At 49.0% G+C, this 17,829-nt stretch overlaps 2 protein-coding genes across 2 annotated transcripts; both read left to right on the forward strand.

The window, feature by feature from the left end:
* The first annotated feature begins 2,493 nt into the window (after window positions 1-2,493).
* Window positions 2,494-3,476, forward strand: LOC109735344 (peroxidase 2-like). Its single transcript, XM_045230606.2, has one exon. It carries the CDS (start codon window positions 2,580-2,582, stop codon window positions 3,330-3,332), a length of 753 nt encoding a protein of 250 aa, XP_045086541.1. The 5' UTR covers window positions 2,494-2,579; the 3' UTR covers window positions 3,333-3,476.
* A 9,068-nt stretch (window positions 3,477-12,544) lies between these two features.
* On the forward strand, window positions 12,545-13,946 carry LOC109735345 (peroxidase P7-like). The gene is made up of 2 exons (XM_020294561.2): window positions 12,545-12,760; window positions 12,871-13,946. The coding sequence occupies exons 1-2, from the start codon at window positions 12,545-12,547 to the stop codon at window positions 13,612-13,614; spliced, it is 960 nt and encodes a 319-aa protein (XP_020150150.1). The 3' UTR covers window positions 13,615-13,946.
* Window positions 13,947-17,829: the final 3,883 nt, after the last annotated feature.

A 17,829-nucleotide genomic window follows, 5' to 3' on the forward strand; every position in this document is an offset into this window, starting at 1 on the left:
ATCGCGGATGAGAGAGATACACAGATGGCCAAAGAGTATGACAATGTTAGCATACCTATCGAGCCTCATAGACACACAAAACACATTCAAACATGCTTCGAGGCGTGACAGAAGAATGAAGACCGGGCCTCCCATGATTAGTTGCGTGAAGATCTCTGAGCATCAATGACAGATGCATGGGCGATAGTGTGTTTACATGTCTTTAGTTCATTGTTTTTTATTTGGACAATTTGATTCATTGGAATACTTGTTGCATTCTGATTATTTATGTATTCGGATAAGTGGATTGTAATAATATTGTTGAATTGTTTAATGTCGACGCCAAATTGAACAAGTAGAGTAGATAGAAAAAAACATGAATAAAATTATGGAGCCTGTTGTTTTGGTGACTCTGTTTATAACGCCGCCTACACAACCTTTCAAAATTTATGGTGTGCTCCAAATGCGTTTGGAGCCTGCGGATATGGCAACTGCATCCAGATGTAAAAATGTAGTTTGACCTCTATTACGTTGCGACAGATGAAACACATATGTATTACATTTGGCATTTTGGATTATCATTTTTTGTGTTAAAACTATGCAAGTTTGTTATAATGCATGGGTGGCATGCGTGGAAATGTGCGACCAATCCAACTAGTTACAATATATCAATAAGTACATTAGCAATGCTCTTCATCACCCAGGGTGCAGCATAAATTATTCTGCATCTAAGGTTTCTTACATCATTTCATTAAGAATTTGTATTTAGTATACAAACACTTATGTTCATATTGATTCATTGTGCAAAATCTGTCATAAGAAAACGAAATATAAGTCATAATACAATAAAATTAGATTTTTATGTAAATTTCATGCTATAATTTTATGTTCGTAATCTTACATAATGTAAAATATTTTCTACGACTGTTATATGTTTCTTGCGTTCTCATTTGACTTCCAACATTGTTAAAAACTTAGGAGGCGTAAAAAATATGATGATGTGATATAAAAATAAAAGGGATGAAGAATAACAATTCTTCGGGGTTTCCGTTTGCCGAAACTCGGCAAATATAGACTCCCTTCACGGCTCCGTCGCCTGCTTAACCGCGGGGCCCACCTGCCAGACTTTGTCGGGTTGTTTCTGTCGGCAACTCGGCGAACTTGAGATTCTTCCAAGTTTATTGTGTTCGCCGAGTCCTTTTTCGTTGGAACTAGCAGCAAAATGTGAAGTTTGTCAAGTTTCTTATCACTGCGAAATCCAATTTTGGATCAAACTCAGGAGATGTAAACTTTGTTGAGTTGCCGATAAAACCAACTCAGCAGAAAATCAGATTCCAGTAGTGCTGGGTGACAAGCCAGACCCTGTACATTACTATATATAGTATTATCGCTAGAGCCATCAATGACAATATACATCAACTTGATTATGAAGTGCGTGAATCTGCTCCAACCGATGCCGTTCAACACGCTAAGTTGAGACTTGAGGGTCATGCATGCATATGAAACCATGAGTTAGACATAAAATGGAATTATGACAAAGTCAAACAGAGTTCTCAACAAATATGGGATGGACGTGTAGTTCTTTTTCTGTAACTGAACTCAAATTTTGAATCACCGCAAAGAAATACTACTCAACGATCAGTTTTGCAAATTCTTTGGTTCTTGACCGATATCCTAAACCTTTCAACTATAAAAGGCCACAGCTGTAAGGATTGCATATATACTTTGCAGGCTTTCCAGTTCCAGCAAGGATGTGTTTAAAACTTTAAATGATGTTTTTATCAAACCGTGCAAAAATCGACTACTAATTTGTCCAAGTGGACAACAAGCGTGTTTGCGATTCCATAGCATTTCAACGGTTTGTCCCAGCCCGTTCTCTAACACCGTACCCTTTCATTCCAGTGAGCGATTGGATCCAGCACCATCCAAGCAAGCAACCATGTCGACGGGAGCATCTTAATTTTATGTAAATTCAAGCTAGGTAGGTGTATTAGTTAGCCTGTCAATTCCCTTGGCTTTTGTTTTCTCTTCTTCCGGTCCTCCTGGCCTCGCCAAGATGCACGAGGAGGCAGAGACAGACCGGAGACCTTGTCACTCGAGCTAATTAACATTGCAGAGCGTTCGCACATGCACACGCGGGTAAATTAAAAGCATGGATGCAACTGTACGCGCGCAGGAAGAAGCCGACACAAGTCGAAGTCTATATAAGCATATGCTTCCATTCATCTTCCACACACTCTTCTTGCTTGCTTCTTCTGCGCTGTGCACCGATCGCTCTCAACACCAGCCAACATATAGGCATGGCGTCCTCCGGGAGCGCTTCTTGGGTTACACTTGCGCTGCTCCTCTTCATCACTCTGGCTGCCACCGCCAATGGCGACGAGCTCTCCGCAAGTTACTATGAGAAGACGTGCCCCAACGTGCAGCACGTCGTGCGGTCAGTGATGGCGAGCAGCGTCGCCGCCCAGCCGAGGATGGCGCCCGCCGTCCTCCGCCTCTTCTTCCACGACTGCTTCATCAACGTATATAAGCATCTCTACTACTTCTACGTATATTCTTACCTACACTATGGTTCCATTTGCTAATGCTACGATCCATATATGGCGTCACAGGGATGTGATGCTTCTGTTCTCCTGGACACAGCTCCCTTCTCCGCCAGCGAGAAGGATGTAGAGCCGAACGCCTCCCTCACCGGCTACACCGTCATCGACGACATCAAGTCGCACGACTGCCCGGCAACCGTCTCCTGCGCTGATGTTATCGCCCTGGCGTCCCGCGACGCCATCGCCCTGCTCGGAGGTCCCACCTGGAGCGTGCCCCTCGGCCGCAAGGACTCACGCTTCGCCGCCAACCCGGAGTCCACCGAGAAGGGCCTCCCGAGCCCGCACGACATCCTCGGCGAGCTCGTCACCATGTTTTCAAGGCTCAACCTCGACGCGCGTGACATGACCGCGCTCTCCGATGCCCACACCGTCGGGATGGCCGACTGCATGCACTACAGCGACCGCGTCTACAGCACCGACCGCGATGAGGAGATCGACCCATCCTTCGCACAGACCATGCAGCTTATGTGCCAGGGTCCTTCCGGTAAGGCGCCGTTTGACGTGCAAACTCCGATGAGGTTTGACAACGCTTACTACCGCAACCTTATCGCGCGGCGCGGCCTCCTCACCTCCGACCAGACTCTCTACGGCGGTGGAGGCCTGCAGGACAATCTCGTGGAGATGTACAGCACCGATGGTGAAGCATTTGCGAGGGACTTCGCCAAGGCCATGGTGAAGATGGGAAACGTACCTCCACCCATGGGAATGCCCGTGGAGGTGAGGCTCAAGTGCTCAACGGCCAACTATTGATTGCTTGATCCCAAGTGCATCATGCAACCGGGCATGTTTATACTGGATTCAATTATTAAATGTACAAATTGTAACAGTACTCGTGTTCAAATTTTTTGCCCATATAATGTCGTCTTGACAGAATGTTTGACAAAAATGTTCCCTTACATGTGTGTGTAATAAATGGTGTTTCACAAGTTTATTTCAATGGGAAATATATAATGAGCTTGCATTCAGTTGTCATATAATGAGCTCGCATTTAATTGTTATATTTCTGCACTTGGGTTTTAGCAGCGACGCTTCAACATCTCCAAACGGCTATTATGTCGAATTGTCAATAGCATGGAATCTAATGAACCGTTCTTCAAGCAACGGAAGAATGACGCATGTCTGCTGGGTTTTTTTTCCAGAAGATGACTGTGACACTTCGGATGATTGCATATGGCACTCCAGCAGATATGACACATGGATATCTTCAAAAGATACAACCATAAAGTGCACAAAAGTGTTTGTCAATGCTGCGGTTAGGGTTCATGGAGCTCAGTATTTGTGAGCACCCAATGCCAATGAAAGAGGCTTTTAGCAATTAATGGGTGAAGTAAGAGGTTTACCTTGGATGCTTGGGAGAGTTGGCTTTCTGCATTGGAGGTGGAATAATTGCATGGTAGCATGACACGGGCAATTCATAGGGTTTACATGATTCAACTATTATCTTGTAAGTTGTTACCTTCGAGGATTTGTGGATTTCACATTGCTACTTTGGCTTGCCTGAATCTCACAATGACATCAATGCTTGCAAAGATCTCATATGTTTGTTAGGCAACATGTGGTACTCCAAATACAACTACAAGGTGAATGGCTATGATTTTGACCAAGGATACTATCTAGCCGATGACATCTATCCATCTTGGTCAACATTTATGAAGAAAATTTCTGATCCCCAAACATAATCATTTTTGCAAAGATATAAGAAGTAGCAGGGAAGGACATAGGGCATTTGGTGTTGCAAGCTAGGTTTGCAATTGTCCAGTGTCCTGCTCATTTCTGGAACATAGATGTCTTGGCAAAGATCATGACTTTTTGTGTGATCCTAGGACGTGTTTGGTTACCTGCACCGTTTTTTCGAGGTTGCGTGGGAAAAACAGGCCAGGCTGAGTAGAGACTGGTTGAGGAGATACAGGCCAAAATACGACGTTTGCATGTTGATTGGTCACCTGCATATAGGTTGTCTGCATTGTGGAAGATTCCTCTACCCAGTGTTTGGTTGCGTACATGCATCGTGATTAGGAGTTAACAACTACACTAAACAGAGAAGTTAAAGTAGAATGCTCACTCTCACAACGACCGGAACCGAGTCTCCTCATCGGCCTCCTCCTCCGCGACGGCACCACGGAGCACGGGCGAGCGTCGGGGGTCCTCCTCCGCGAGCACGCAAACACGGGGGGCTGGAGCCAATGAACTGTGACCGCTGCCAGACGCGGCACCACCGAGCTTGTGTCGTTGTCGGGTGACCTCTACGGTGAACCCGTCGACGGGGCTCATGGATTCCCGGAGCTTTCTCTCATCCCCATTGTTGAAGAACCGCTTCAGGCGCCATATGATCTGCAACACTGCGGTCGCGCGCCTCGCTGAGGGCATGGACATCGTGTCGAACGCGTCCACAAATGCCAATACCGGCATGAACAACTCAAGGTGGCCTGGGTTGAGGCTGAACGAGATCTTGCGGGCGCGTACACGCCACGGCCCGCAGGGCAGCGAGCGCCACGGTGCAAGCCACGAGCACAAAGAAGGCATCGGCCACGCGCTGCTGCAGCGAGAATGCCTTGTCACGACAAGCAAGCACGCCGGGCTGCTGCTGCTGTCGTGCAGGCGGCGAGCGCGACGGGCGGCAGGGGGCGGCAACCGCGCCAGGACGCTGCGGGCGGAGGGTCGGCGCGCGGCAGGGGGCGGCGAATGCGGCGAGGGAGGCGGGCGGCAGTGCGACGGGTGGCGAGGGAGGGCGCGGCAGGGGGATGTGAGTGCGGCGGGGAGGCGGGCAGCAGGGGGCGGCTAGCGCGGCAGGGCGCGGCGGGCGGCAAGGGGCGAGCGGGCAGGTGAACGCGGCGGCTACGGCGACAGGGTGCGGCCATGGAACGAGGAAGGGGACGTGGGGCGGATGGATAAGAAGGTGATTAGCTGCTGACACGTTTCCAGTGAGCCACCCACATACGCTTCCTCGCATCGCTCGGGCCTGGCTCACTGGAATTGGCCATTTCCAGCGAGCCAGGCCGAGAGGTGCTTTAAAAACCGTGTCATGCAGGCCCAACAGTACTTGCATGTAACTAAACAGTCCACACCGAAAAGATGTTGCATACAGTGGGTCTGGTTGAACTTTTGTGAGCAACCAAACGCATCCCTACATGACATGGTCATTGTGCATGAAAGGGGTACATAGGTGGCCAAAGAGTAGGACAATGTTGGCATAACTAGCAAGCCGTGTAGACACACAAACCGCATTCAAACATGTCTTGAGATGTGCAGGAAGAATAAAGACTGACCTCCCATGATCAGCCGCGCGAAGATCTCATGGAGCATTAATGACAACTACATGGGTGATAGTGTATTTACATTTCTTTAATTTGTTAAGTTTTACTTAGAAAAATTCATTCATTGGATTATTTGTTGCATTTAGATTATTTATTGTATTCAGGTGAATGGTTTGTAGTAACATTGTTGAATTGTTTGATTTTGATATCAAATTGAAATAGTAGAGTAGATAGAATACAACAAGAAGAAAACTATGGAGACTGCTATTTTGGCGACTCTCTGTTTAACGTTGCGTTTTGGAGGTTGCGGGTATGGCAACTGCGTCTTGGTGTAAATATGTAGTTTGTCATCTACTGCGCTGAGACACACAAAACACATATGTATTATGTTTGATATTTTGGATTATCACTTCTTTTGCCTTAAAAGTATGCAAGTTTGTTAATGATGCATGGTGGTATGACTCTACTACTTGGCGCACATGGAAATGTGCGAACAACCCAACTAGTTACAGTATGCCAATAAATATATTTCTATATATATAGTATTATCGCTAGAGCCATCAACTTGATCATGAAGTGTGTGAATATGCTCCAAACGGTGGTGCTCAACGCTCTAAGTTGAGACTTGAGGGTTCATACATGCATATGAAACCATGAGTAAGACATAAAATGAAATTACGAAGAAGTCAGACAAAGTTCTTAACAAATACGGCAAGTACATGTAGTGCAATTTTTTCAGAGTTGGACTCAAATTTTGAATCAGAGCAAAGAAATACTCAACAATCAGTTTTGCAAATTCCTTGGTTCTGGAAAGATAATCCAAATCTTTTAGTTATAAGATGCCATACCTATAAGGATTGCATACATTCCAAGCTTCTGGTTCCAACAACGGTGTATTTACCAGATTTTTTTTGTCAAACCACGCAAAGTCAACTCCTAATTCGCACTACCCATCTCTTGAACTAGGAAAATAGCCTAAGAGGACAACATGCGTGTTTGTGGTTCAAAGGTATGGTCCAGCCCATTCTCGAACACTCTTTGATTCGAGCGAATGAATGGATCAATCAAGATTCTCGGCGTGGACAATTGCACCATCCAACCAAGCAACAACATCGACACATCCTTAATTTTGTGCAATTCAAGCTAGGTACGTGTATTAGTTACTTGTCAATTCACAATAGTGTGAGATTACTTGGTCATTCGTTGTCCAACGTGCTTGGAGAATTGGATGAGACATTCATTATCATGGAAGCATTCATTGTTCCCGACCAGTCCAACGGAGATTTACACCCTCCCAAGAGTGTGAAATTTGCATTACATCTTTGTCTCCATCACTTCTGGTCGTCTCTAACCCTAGCTTTACTTATTATTAACTATTACTTGCTTGCTTATTTGCCTTCTGTGGTTTTCTATCTTGTTGTAACATAACATATATGATACATCACCTAGTTGCCTTTCTATAGAACATACATTTCCGCACTTGTCTCTAAAATCAACAAAGAAAATATTAAATTTGGTAGTCCCCTATTCACACCCCGCCTCTCTCGACATATCGCGCATCTCTGGTCCTTCAGTTTGGTAGGCGGATCACCCGTGAATAGCCAAACTCCTCTTGTCAGGCTAGTTTGATTATCTATTGTCCTACCTTCTGTTGCCATCATTAATGGCCATCTCAACAATTAAGATTGGTAGACCGGACTAGTGCTTTAGGTGATATGACTTCCCATGCTCTCCATATCATCTTTGCTCCTCGTTGATACCAACACCTGGCATGTGGATGTCGCGGATTCGCTAAACAATACCTTCATAGTCCTGGGGATCTTCGGATCTAGTTATCTAGGCCCTTAAATTAGACAACAAGCAATGCGTATACCATGCATAAAAAAATCTCCCAATCAATATTCCAGGTAATCACACATTAGTAATAGAAGTAATAGGCATGATCTCGTCTTATACCATTCCCCTCCCTCTTTCACACTTGAGAGGGACTGCTCGCACATGCAAGGGTCGTCACAATCAAACAATTATATCAAATAAAGGGAAATCGTATCGATAATACCGTAATCATCAAAACAATATCAATGATTATCCAAGTCTCAATCTCTGAGTCAAAGTATGAAACAAGGATACAAACCCTCACAATATTGGAGTTTTCATTCTCTTTCTCTCTCGTGGAGTTATTGGTGGTGAAGTGGTGGATCTCCTCGACGGGGGGATCTAGGATGAATCTAAATGAAGATATTCCCTCTAGTTCTCTTCTCTTCTCTTATACTTCTAGTGGTTGTGTGTTTTCTCCCTTCTCTATTATCCGAATGTTTTCATTCTACTTAGAAGAGTGGTGGGGTTTGAAGATATGGTGGCAGTGCTACATGGTACAAGCAGCGGTATGAGAGCCCTCTCTCATACCAGAGCTCGGATAGGCTCCTGGATGCCCCCTCTTTCTTTGTCTTCTGTAGGAAGTTGTTCGTCACCCCTTATTCTTCTCAATCTTGGTGTTGGTTTCCTCAAAATACCTAGAGTAATGTGCTCAAAGTCAACCACCAAGTTTTGTCCGATTTTGACAGACTGGGAGCAAAAATCGGTGAGAGCGCAACATGATCGAATGCAATATCTCCGAGAAAAAAAGATACAAAATGGAGAAGATATAGCATTCATATTTAAAACTCATGCAACATTGTGCTAATATTTGAAGGGTTGCACCTAATCATGATTCCTAACCACATAGAGTTCACAAAAAAAATCAAGTTGTGGGTCATTATCTTGCATTGGATAAAGATTACCACCACACCCAGCCCTCCACTCATAACCCAAATATGAGTGCTTAGAGAGATGAGCTTCACAACACAACATTTATGCTACAAGTCTTCCCCTACTCATAGCTGAAATCTAGATATAAACATGGTGGATCGTTCATAGGCCAGATAAGTAGTCCACTCTCCAGGAATCACTCATGGTACATCTACTCATTGTTCATTGGAGTAGTGGCCTAATGTCAACTACGCACTTCTATTTTTGTAGTCACTTGTTGGGCCTTCAAGTGCAGAGGATTGTAGGGTGTCATCAATTTTTTAAGTGGATGACCTAAGATTTATCAGTCTATGTGCGTAGAATGGAAGTATTCTCCTCTCAAGCAACCCTGCAATCAAGATACAAGTAGTCTTTAGTGTCCCAAACATAGCTAGCACACATGTCAATTCTGTAGTGCCCTAGTACGGTGAAGAGATTGACAATATAGATGGTATACTTGTTTTTATATTTTTGGAATGAATAAAAAATCAAAGTTAAAGTGTGCAAACGTGACATAAATGAGATTTTAGTAATCAAAAACAAGGTCTATGGTTTATAGGTTCGCTAAAGCAAACTCACAATGTTAATAATTTAATTAAGATATATGATCTAACCTCACAATGTTCCAATTTTATTAAATAGGATGAGACTCGTAAGTGCTGGTAAAGCGTCACACCCAATGGTCATCTTTCTAATCTTCATCTAATGAGCACTCATATGTTATCTCAGGTGTCTCCCAAAATTATACTAAACAATGACCATATGATCTTCATGATTACAAAGTTGAATACACAACATGAACACGATTCGATCCAACATAAAAGGAACTCATATCCGGAAGCACATCATATAGTTAACTACATTAATAAAGCCCAATATCACAGTCATGTTTGGCATCAAAAAAGAGGCTATTACTTACAAACCCTCAACCCCAAAGGAGTGTACACACATCACCATGAGAGGATTACAAAGAAACAATTGTTGGTGATGCTGACGGAGATTGCGTAGATGTACCCGTCGTCATTCAGGCACCGCTGGAGAAAAGGGGGGAGAGGCCCCTCCTTCTTTTTCTTCCTTGGCCATCTCCCCAGCATGGATAGTTGTTTCCCCTCTATGTCAGTTTTGAGAGAAGTTTTTTTGCCTTCTGTCACCGTTTTATGTCCCTATGGAGATTCATAACTCTGAAAAATAGGACGGTGGATATTTCTTCGCCAACACTTCGCCAACGATGGTGTCGCAGGTGAACTAGGGTCGAAAGCACTCGGCCCCCACCCACACTAGCGCATACCTGAGGAAGCGGTAACGGGTCCCAAGCGGCAGGGTGGGGGTGAGTCTGAAGAGGCCGAGCGACGGCGAGCCCAAAAGGGCCACATGGCTGAGCGGACACATGTTGTGTCTGGGCCTGCGGGAGAGGAGAGGGAGATTGCCGGTGTGGGAGTGGCAGCCGGCACAAGCCTCTCTCTCTCTCACACACACACCAAAAGTGAAGCGAAGCTGGTCGTGGACCAAGCATTCTTTTCTTCATCATGATACAATAGTCAACTTGAGTTTTTTTTTGAAAAGGAGGATGACCCCCGGCCTCTGCATCTGGGCGATGCATACGGTCACTTTATTAATTATTCTCACAAGACCTTACAAAGCCATACAACAGCAAGACTAAAGCCACCATCTAAGCAACAACTGTCGCTACACATATTCAATCAATGAAGGGGCGCAGATAGTCTGGGCCTAATACCAAATAGTCATCGCAGCCAAACCTAAACATCTAAGACCTGAGGTCCCAACCAGGACGCCTACCAGGTATGGGGCACCTACCAGTCCGGCGCACTCCTCAACCAGGACGCCTGACGGGTATGAGGCCGCCGCAGCCACCTGCCACCAATCCATCTTCAGAGCTGTATTGTTGCATGTACCGTGCTAGGTCTCTCTGCCATCGACGCCACCACGACGCCCGACAGCGTCGTCCTCCTGCGCGAGTCCATCCTCCCACGGCGAACTCCGAATCTGCACTGCGCCACGCCGTCAAGATCCATCGTCATCAGTGTGTAGGATGAATCACCGCTCCACCAAAGAATCCGTCCTTTGGTCCCTCGATCACGTGTGTACCTCCAAGAATGACGCCCCCTAGGAGGAATGACACCAGAGCGCCGCCGTCATCCGATCATCCGATCTAGGGTTTCCCCCGGAGGTAGCAGAGAGTGGCCTTGAACTTCTCCACAACGATGCTTTCAAGAAGGGAATGACGCAGATAGTGCCGCCACCGCCGGCCTTAGCAGGCACCGAAGGCAAGATTTCACCCAGATCACTTCAAAGGGATCCAACTCTCGTGCACGGGCCGCCGTCACCACCAGCACCACCAGGCAGAACCCTGGAGCACCGGCAGATCAGCGAGCCGCCGGCACCACCGCATCCAGATCGCCGGCCACGCCGGGCCGCCGCCATCCCCGCGCCGTCCGGGTCAGAGACGGAGCCGCCGACCGCGCACAGGGACCGCCGCCGCCTGCACACGCCGGAGCGCCGCCGAGAGCCCAGCGCCCGCCACCGCTTGCCGAGGGCCGCCGCTGCGCGCCCCGAGCGGACTCCCACGCACACCAGGGGAAACCGCGAGCGTGAGCCCTGCCGTCGACCCCAAGCCCGCGCCGGCGCGCCCCGCCTCCAGCGCGCCGCCAACCCCCGCCGCAATCCGCCCGCGCCAGATCCAGCGAGTTGTGGGAGAAGAGATCCCGCCGCCGCCAACGCCGGCGGGGCCTTGCCCGGCGGCGCGCCCTGGCAGCGGCGAGGAGGAGAGGTCGGGGGAGGGACGAGGACGCGGTGGCGCTAGGGTTCCCCCCGGTCGCCGCGCAGGGGCGACTCGGGAGGACTCGGGAGCTTAGAACTTGAGCTTTTGAAGATCATTCTTATTGGCAGAGCCATCAACAATGACATACTACACATCAACTTGGTTAATTAATTGCATTAATCTTCTACTAGTCATAGCACTCAACGCGCTAACATTGAGAATCATGCATGCATACGAAAGCATGATCTAGAAGAAAAAAATGGAATATGAAGAAGTCATACAAAATACTTCTTGTGTTTCGTTTTTGTTGTTGCCATTTGTATACCTGATTTGTACTACTGTTATTCTCCCTCCACGACAAGAAAAATAGGATGGAGTAAGTACTTAACAAATATGGGATGTACGTGTACAATGTTTCCGGAGCTGAACTTCAATTTTGAATCAGAGCAAAGAGATAGACAACAGTTGGTTTTGTAATTCCTAAAAAAACGGCTTTGTAATCGGATTTGCAAATTCCTTCATAAAATTTTCAATTATATAAGGCCGACTGTAAGGTGTGCATACATCCAGGCGTCGAGAAAGCGTGTGTTTAGAGTGTGTTTTCTCAGACCGTGCAAAAGTGGACTAGTGCTCATCTTTTGAACTAGGCAAACAGCCCAAGTGGACGACATGCGTGTTTGCGTTTCAACGGTTGGTCCCAGCCCGTTCTCTAACACCCTTTGATTCCAGCCACCGAATTGCATCATCAATCAAAGATTCTGGGCGTGGACAATTGCACCATCCAAGCAAGCAACCATGTCGACGCATACGCATCCTTAATTTTGTGCAATTCAAGCTAGGTACGTACTCGTATTAGTTAGCCTGTCAATTCCCTGCGCTTTTGTTTTCTCTTGTTCTGGTCCGGTCCTGACCTTGTCAGCCTTCCGGCCAGGAAGCACGAGGCTGCAGCTCGTCAATGGAGCTCTACAATATTGCAGAGCGTTCGCACATGCGCACACGCATAAAAACATGCAGCTTGTACGCAAGCACTATATAAGCATATGCTTCCATTCATGTTCAACACATTAATATTCTCTCCTTGTTGCTTGCTTCTTCTGCACTGTGCAGCGATCGCTCTCATCACCAGACACCAGTCAATAGGCATGGCGTCCTCCAGGGCCCCATGTTGGGTCGCGCTGCTCCTCTTCGTTGCTCTGGTTGCCACCGCCAATGGCAGCGAGCTCTCCGCGGGTTACTACGAGAAGACGTGCCCCAACGTGCAGCACGTGGTGCGGTCAGTGATGGCGAGCAGGGTCGCCGCCCAGCCGAGGATGGCGCCCGCCGTCCTCCGCCTCTTCTTCCATGACTGCTTCATCAACGTATATACGCACCTCTATTCTATAACTGCTTCTACATATACTCTGCCTACTATTGTACTATGTATGGTTACATTTGCTAAATACTGTACGATTTACAAATGACATGTCAGGGATGCGATGCTTCCGTTCTCCTGGACGCAACGCCCTTCTCCCCAGGCGAGAAGGATGTGAGGCCGAACGCCTCCCTCACCGGCTACACCATCATCGACGACATCAAATCCGCGCTCGAGCACGACTGCCCCGCAACCGTCTCCTGCGCCGACATCATCGCCCTCGCGTCCCGCGACGCAGTCGCCCTGCTCGGAGGTCCCACCTGGAGCGTGCCCCTCGGCCGCAAGGACTCGCGCTTCGCCGCCGACCCCGAGTCCACCAAGAAAGGCCTCCCCAGCCCCAAAGACGACCTCGGCGAGCTCGTCACCATGTTCGCAGAGCTCAACCTCGATGCTCATGACATGACCGCGCTCTCCGGTGCCCACACCGTCGGGATGGCCAACTGCGAAACCTACAGGGACCGTGTCTACGGCCCTAATGGCGACATCGACCCCTCCTTCGCACAGACCACGCAGCAGACGTGCCAGGGTACTTCTGGTAAGGCGCCGTTCGATGTGCAGACGCCGATGAGGTTCGACAACGCCTACTACAGGAACCTTATCGAGCGGCGTGGTCTCCTCACCTCCGACCAGACTCTCTATGGCGGTGGAGGTCTGCAGGACAATCTCGTGGAGATGTACAGCGCCGACGGTGAGGTGTTCGCAAGCGACTTTGCCAAGGCCATGGTGAAGATGGGAAACATACCTCCGCCAAAGGGAATGCCAGTGGAGGTGAGGCTCAAGTGCTCCATGGCCAACTACTGATTGCTTGATCCCAAGTGGATGCAACCCAGCCCGATCATATCGGATTCAATTATTTTTTTGAAATGTACAATTTGTAACGACTACTCGTGTTGATTTCTTTGTGCACAGTGTCGTATCAATAGAATGTTTGGCGCATTTGTAGTACCCAAACATGTGTGTGTGTGCAATAAATGGTCTTTTTCGTGCTTGTTTTAATGGGAAATATAGCGAGTCCTTCGTTCTTAATAAAGTATAAAGTGTATTTGTTTTTCCAAAGTCAAATATTCCTATGTTGGATCAAGCTTATATCAACCCCTACAATCTTATACCTTATCTTATCTTATATTTACTAATTAGAGGCACCATACGAACTTCCATGTTAATCCACATCAACAAAATTAGTTTAGCCGTTAGATTATCAATTTAATGGTTATTGTTAGTTAGGAAAATGAGATTGCACGAATCGATAATCATTGATCGTGTGCATGGTGCACATATATAGGTATAGGGTGGACTGGCCTCTACTTGTCTTCCAAGATGTACAAATATACGAGGGGGAGAGAGAGATATAACGGTATAAATACACACCCAAGTCCTATACATATGCAGTGGACAACGTACGCTCAACACCCCCCCCCCTCCCGCAGTCGAAGCGTCGCTGGAGACACAGAGACTGGACCGAAACTCCTCAAAGACTGGGGTCGGTAGTCCCTTAGTCATGACATCAGCAAACTGTTGAGTGGTAGGAACGTGCAAAACACAAACCTTCCCGAGAGCCACCTGCTCGCGAACGAAGTGAATGTCGAGCTCAATATGCTTCGTACGACGATGGTGGACGGGGTTGGCGGAGAGATAGACGGCGGAGACTTTGTCGCAGTAGACGATCGTGGCCTTGGGGACCACACAAAGCAACTCCTGAAGAAGCTGACGGAGCCAAGAGCACTCAACAACGGCGTTAGCCACTGCCCGATACTCCGCCTCAGCACCCGAGCGAGAGACCGTGGGCTGCCGCTTGGACGAACACGAAATCAGCGAGGGCCCAAGGTAGACACAATAGCCTGACGTAGAGCGACGCGTGTCCGGGCAGCCAGCCCAGTCAGCATCGGAGTAGGCGACCATGTCGATGGAGGAGGATGCCGTCAGGGTGAGTCCCAGGTTCATAGTGCCGCGTATGTATCGAAGTATACGCTTCACCAGAGTCCAGTGGGAATCACGCGGGGAGCGCATGTGGAGGCACACCTGCTGGACTGCATACTGCAAGTCAGGCCGAGTGAGGGTGAGATACTGCAGGGCGCCGACGATGGAGCGGTAGAACGCGGCATCCGGCGCAGGGGAACCCTCCAAAGCAGAGACCTTCGCCTTAGTGTCAACAGGTGTGGGGGCGGTCTTGCAATTAAGCATACTCGCACGCTCGAGAAGCTCATGAGCGTACTTCTGCTGATGCAGAAAGAACCCGTCGGCACAGCGAACGACCTCAATGCCAAGGAAGTAGTGCAGCGCTCCCAGATCCTTGAGGGCAAACTCATCACGGAGACGAGCCGTGAGCTGCTGAAGGAGCCCAGGCGAGGATGCCGTCAGGATGATGTCGTCCACATAGAGCATCAGGTACGCAGTAGCAGTGCCCTGATGGTAGACGAAGAGAGACGCATCGGAGCGGGTGGTGCGAAACCCAAGCTGCTGCAAGAACCCAGCCATACGCTGGTACCACGCCCGGGGGGGGGGGCTGCTTCAGTCCATAAAGAGACCGAGAGAGCAAGCAGACATGGTCGGGATGCTCGGCATCGACGAAGCCAGTCGGCTGCTCACAGAAGACCCGTTCCGTGAGGTGGCCGTGCACAAATGCGTTGGAGACATAGAACTGATGCACGGGCCATGCACGGCAGACCGCCAGCTGAAGCACCGTGCGTATCGTGCCCGGTTTAACGACCAGGGCGAAGGTGTCGGTGAAGTCCATGCCGACGCGCCACCCAGCGAGCCTTGTAGCGCTCGAGAGAACCGTCAAGGTTGGTCTTGTGATGAAACACCCATTTGCCACTGATGACATTGGCGTGAGGGGGTCGCGGAACAAGATGCCACGTGCGGTTGCGCTACAACGCATCAAACTCCTCGTGCATCGCGGCGAGCCAATGTGGATCACGGAGGGCGGCGCGTGCGGACGAGGGGATGGGCGACGGTGGAGAGGACGATGTCGACACCACGCACGCATACTCATCAGCGGCGTAGCGCATGCTGGTGTAACGCCCGGATAATTAAGCTACAGTAATCCCACGCTAATGATGCCACGTCACCACGGTTACTGTTGTTAACCTCGCGATGATTCGAAACCGTTTCAAAATTCAAATTCAAATTAATGTCAATAATAAAAGTTTTCAAAAATTTAAACAAAAATGTTCGGTGGGTGCCAGATACTGCACTGATAATTATTGTGGAGCAAACACATTTTTAGAAAATGCCTAACTATTTTAAAATGATGTAAAACAGAAAAGAAAGTAAATAAAAAGAAAAGAAAATGCAACAGAGAAAACAAACAGAAAAAAAAGAAAGAAAGGAGGAAACCCCCCTCCCCCCACTGGACCCTGGCCCAACAGCCCCCCCCCTGCTGGACCGCGGCCCAGCTGGCCATCAGGCCAACCAGGCCGGCCGAGGTCGGCCCCCACTCCTCTCCCTTATCCACTCCTCCCCCCCCACTCCCCACCGACAGCCCCCCCACTCCCCCGAAATATCCCCCTCTCCCCCGATCGGGATCGAGGAGGAGGCGCTCGACCCCGCCGCCCCTGGTCCTCTCCGCCGCCGCCAGGGGCCCGTGCCGCCTCGCCCTCGCCGGAGCTTCCCCACCGGCCTGCTCCCCAACGCCGCCGTCCCCGCCATCCCCCTCGAGCCCCGCTGCCACGAGCCCTACTCCCCCCGTGAGCGCTCCCCTCTCCTCTCTCCCTGCCCTGGCTCGGCCGCTCCACGCGCGCCCACCAGTGCCCGCCGCGCGCTCCTCCGTTGCGCCCCGCCGCGCCAGCGCCCCCCCCCCCTCGCCGTGGCCTCGACTGGCCGCGTCCAGTTCGGGCGCCCCAGCGCTCGTCGCCCGCGGCCGCCCCTGCTTCTCCTCCCACCGCTCCGCCTCGCGCTCACCACGGCTACGCCATCTGCAACCACCCGCGCGTGGTCGTCCCTGCCCGACCGCGCTCCACGCCGCACCGATCGCGTCCCGCGCTCCCCGGCCCACAGCCGCTGCTCCGTCGCCGCTCCGGTGGCTCGCCGGAGCCCTGCCTCCCCTGGCCCTGGCCGCCGGCGCCGGCGTGCGCCGTGCGCGCCCAGCGCCCCTTGGGCTCGCACCGTTCGGGCGCCCGTCGCCCGACGCCCGCTGTAACCGCCCCGTTAAGGCCATGGGGCCTATGACATATGGCCCCGCCCGTAAAATGTTTAAAAAAAATAAAAATAAATAAATAAAATAAATAAATAAATAAATAATAATAATAATAATAATAAATAAATTAATAAAAATTAATAAAATAAATAAATAATAAAAATAAATTTAATTAATTAATTAATTAACTAAATTAATTAAGTTATTTAATCCTGTTTAAATTAATCTAATTAGTTAGTTAATTTAATTAAACAGTAATTATTTAGCTAAACCCTAATTAACCTAAACAGAGAATGACATGTGGGTCCCACCGGACCCACATGTCAGTTTGACCCAGTCAACCCCTGTTGACTGCTGACCTCAGCATGACATCATGTTGATGTCATAAATCCATTTTCGAATTAAATTAAATAATTAATTAAATTCCAGAAAGTAATAAAATCTTTAGAAAATCATATCTTTTAATCCGTAACTCGGATTAAAATATTTTCAACATGAAAGTAGCTCAGAGCGACGAGACGAATGCGGATACGCAGTCCGTTCGTCCACCACACCTCCCTAACCTATCGAACTCGCAACTTTCCCCCTCCGGTCCATCTGTCCGAAAACGCAAAACATCGGGAATACTTTCCCGGATGTGCCCCCCCCTTCGCCGGTACCACCTACTGTCGCGTTAGGACACACCTAGTACCGCTCGTTGTCATGTCACGCATCGTCATGCTTATGTTTGCATTGTATTTACTGTTTCTTCCCCCTCTTCTCTCCGGTAGACTACGAGACCGACACTGCTGCTGCCCAGTTCGACTACGGAGTTGACGACCCCTCCTACTTGCCAGAGCAACCAGGCAAGCCCCCCCCCCCCCTTGATCACCAGATATCGC

This window comes from Aegilops tauschii, chromosome 7 (assembly GCF_002575655.3).
Source record: "Aegilops tauschii subsp. strangulata cultivar AL8/78 chromosome 7, Aet v6.0, whole genome shotgun sequence".
Classification (NCBI taxonomy): Eukaryota; Viridiplantae; Streptophyta; class Magnoliopsida; order Poales; family Poaceae; genus Aegilops; species Aegilops tauschii.

What these genes read in the sequence shown, in the direction of transcription:
- LOC109735344 (XM_045230606.2), top strand. Translation starts at nt 2,580, where the DNA reads ATGGCGTCACAGGGATGTGATGCTTCTGTTCTCCTGGACACAGCTCCC.
- LOC109735345 (XM_020294561.2), top strand. Translation starts at nt 12,545, where the DNA reads ATGGCGTCCTCCAGGGCCCCATGTTGGGTCGCGCTGCTCCTCTTCGTT. An exon ending in TCCATGACTGCTTCATCAAC is followed by an intron (nt 12,761 to 12,870) that starts GTATATACGCAC and finishes ATGACATGTCAG; the next exon opens with GGATGCGATGCTTCCGTTCT.